Source organism: Rutidosis leptorrhynchoides, chromosome 1, assembly GCF_046630445.1.
Source record: "Rutidosis leptorrhynchoides isolate AG116_Rl617_1_P2 chromosome 1, CSIRO_AGI_Rlap_v1, whole genome shotgun sequence".
Classification (NCBI taxonomy): domain Eukaryota; kingdom Viridiplantae; phylum Streptophyta; class Magnoliopsida; order Asterales; family Asteraceae; genus Rutidosis; species Rutidosis leptorrhynchoides.
In genome coordinates this window covers 67,511,318-67,514,399 of record NC_092333.1, presented here as the reverse complement: position 1 = coordinate 67,514,399, position 3,082 = coordinate 67,511,318, and the positions used below count along the sequence as shown (strand labels likewise).

The following is a 3,082-nucleotide window of genomic DNA, read 5'->3' as shown; positions in this document are numbered from 1 at the left end:
TCGAACAACACCAATCAAATGCTAGTCCGTATAACCCATAATTTAAAAGAAAAGTAATAAAACAACTACTTGTTTCTTTTTCTTACGGCAAAACAAAACTAAGTTATTGTTAATTTGAGAAACTCAAATTAATAATAAACCTTTGTGACTCTCAGTCATCTTGTTCAGCCTTCGAGCACCAACCAAAATAAGTTACTTTGTAATATTTTGTCATATCTAGCCGTATATGAACAATGGGATTGCAAACCCCATTAAAATAAAACCTTGTTATTTTATGATTGTGCTTTACGTAGAAAACATAAAAACATTGAAAACTCTTTTAACAAAAACTCCTTTTTGTGCCGTAATCCATTCGTTGATCCTTTTTTTTTTTCCTGACTACCAAGAACAACCGACTTCAACTTTTTATGTAATTGATTTTGTTTCTATCTAATCACACGGCTAAAACAAAAAAATATACATAGACATATATGAAACAATTTATTAGGCTCAAATAAAAAAAAGCCCATCTATTATTTTGTGGTCTAACGGCCCGTTAGCTCTTTTATATTTAATTAAATCTCATTTAATTAAATTATACTTTTTGAACTATAGGTTAAAATTATATATCAACAATATATAATAAAGGTGTCTAAGTGCTAAAGTGTGTGACCTCATAGACATGTATATAAGCGGTAGTATAGATTTGTATTATGGGGTGCACACTAAAGTCAACAATTGCTAACAAACAATACTACGGTTATCGTTAACATGTTTTAATATATTGTAGAATGTGATAATTGTCATTTAAAATGTAATAGATAACCGCTAAGTACAATGATCTAATGCATGTTAGGGCTGAAATCACTCTCTAAATTACTCCATGCATTTATTGTTATTCGAATTTTCTAGGATGTTTCTAACGGCTCGTTAAGATATTTGTAAAATCCGTATTGGTATTTGTCTTTAGGGACTTTCGTTAAAACAAATCTTTTTTTTATGTGTGACAATTAAAGCTAAAGTAAGTATTATACGATTTAAAATTTTATAAATAACTTACATCTAAATGTAAATAATTTTTTACACGACAGAGTTTAATCAATTTAATACAATACATTAAACAAATTCAAAATTATTATTCAATCATGACTTCTGTTACCATAAATAAGGTTCCTAAAATTATATACAAATTTAATTTATTTCCATATTTAATATAACTTTTATTTTATAAAATTTGGTAGATCACTATAATTACGGAAAATTCGTTAAGTAAATATACACGTGAAGCAAATCAATTTAAAATTCACCTTGACTTGGTAAACATCATAACTTAACCGCCTTCTTTTTTGAATTATAAAAATAATACCTACCTTCTTCCTGGTTCTATATATAACAGATTCATCTATCGATCAAATTCACTTAAAAAAACTTACAAATATTCGATTAACATATCACAATAACCCACAAAGTAGGCTTGATCAGCAACCATGAAGACCTATCGACGTCGTAAAAGAACGACGCTATCAGAGTTCCCAGACGAGATACTTTCCGAGATACTTTCATGGCTTCCAGCCAAAACCCTACTCCGTTTGAAGAGTGTTTCTAAACAATGGCACTCGTTGCTAACAACACAATTGTTCAAAAACACACACTTAAATCACATAACCAAGCACGATCATCAAAACCCTAACAAAATTCTCCAACTGTCTGAAGACGGATTCCAAACCATAGACTGCCAATCACCCGAACACGGTGTAGGTGTAACTCATAATCGTCCATTACCATTAACATTACAACCTACAAAAGTTGTGATTTTAGCGTCCTGTCATGGACTGGTTTGTGTAGGGGTGTTAAATTATGGTAACAGTTATTATTTTTGTGATTTGATTTTGTGGAATCCGTTAACTGGTGAAATCAAGACGTTGCCGAAAACGAATTACAACGAGGAGTGTTACGCTAACTGCCGTCCAAGATTCGGGTTGTATTATAGCTCGTTTGATAACGATTATAAGCTTATATGTGTAACAGCTGATGATCATAATGTATACGGCTACTCGTTGAAAAACGACTCATGGCGAAAGATGGTTGATTCGACAAACTGTCTTAATAAGATACCGAACTTAAAATCCGAATGTTGGAGGCTATGTACTTGGTTGGAGGAAAATCTGTTTTTTCTAAAACAGGGCGTTAAAGGAGGTGATGATCCAGGTCAATGGGCTTATTCGATCATAAGGTTCGACACCAAGAGTGAATGGTTCACAGAGATACAAATTCCTTGTATCGAAAGCGAGAGTGGTACGAGTTACTTACTCACGGTTCAAAGAGGAAAACTTCTTTTTTATGTTAAGTATTGCATTGGTTCGATACAGACATACATTAAGGGGTGGAGTTTGAATGAGGACGGCAACAATTGGACTTGTTTAGAAACTTATAAGTTGAAGTCGGGCTTTATTTCGGGTTCGAGGCCGCTGCACTTGATGAGGAACAAAGATTGGGTGATGATGCATGTTAGTCTTACGAAATGTCGTGTTTATAGAGTAGAGATTGATGAGAAAACAAACAGAAGAGGCGATGGTACGTGCTCGTATAAAGACGTTATAAGTGACACAGGTGTTGCCGAAGAAGTGAGATACATCGAGACGCTTGTGTCACCTAATCAATATATGAACGATCAGCTAGATTGTTCTTTTCGTTTGGAGTAGTTATGTGTATTTAATCTCTAGATTATGGTTCCTGAATCTCGTTTAGTTTAGGTTTTGTATAATAAAATAGAATGATTAAGTGTCGAATGACTTAAAATTTAGATGGTTTAAAAATTCAGTATGAAATTGATATATCAATGACATAACCTGTGTTTTGTATATATTCTAGGGTGAAATATGTAATATAAATTTTTTTTAAACTCTGAATTATGTAATATACATTTTTTTTTTTTGTTACTCAGCATCATTGATCGAGCATTAACAAATAGACAAAAATGTCACTATCTGATTCATCAAGGTCGAGAGAAACGAAATCATATAAAGAGAGTTTACCAAACTTAACGGTTAATTAACGTATTGATAAGATGCAAGTTGGATTCAAACGCTTGACCTCTTGATTA

At 32.3% G+C, this 3,082-nt stretch overlaps 1 protein-coding gene across 1 annotated transcript; it reads left to right on the top strand.

Annotated features, from left to right (window-relative positions):
* The first annotated feature begins 1,466 nt into the window (after nucleotides 1–1,466).
* Nucleotides 1,467–2,681, top strand: LOC139878814 (putative F-box protein At3g24700). The gene has a single exon (XM_071865392.1). The coding sequence runs from the start codon at nucleotides 1,467–1,469 to the stop codon at nucleotides 2,679–2,681; it is 1,215 nt and encodes a 404-aa protein (XP_071721493.1).
* Nucleotides 2,682–3,082: the final 401 nt, after the last annotated feature.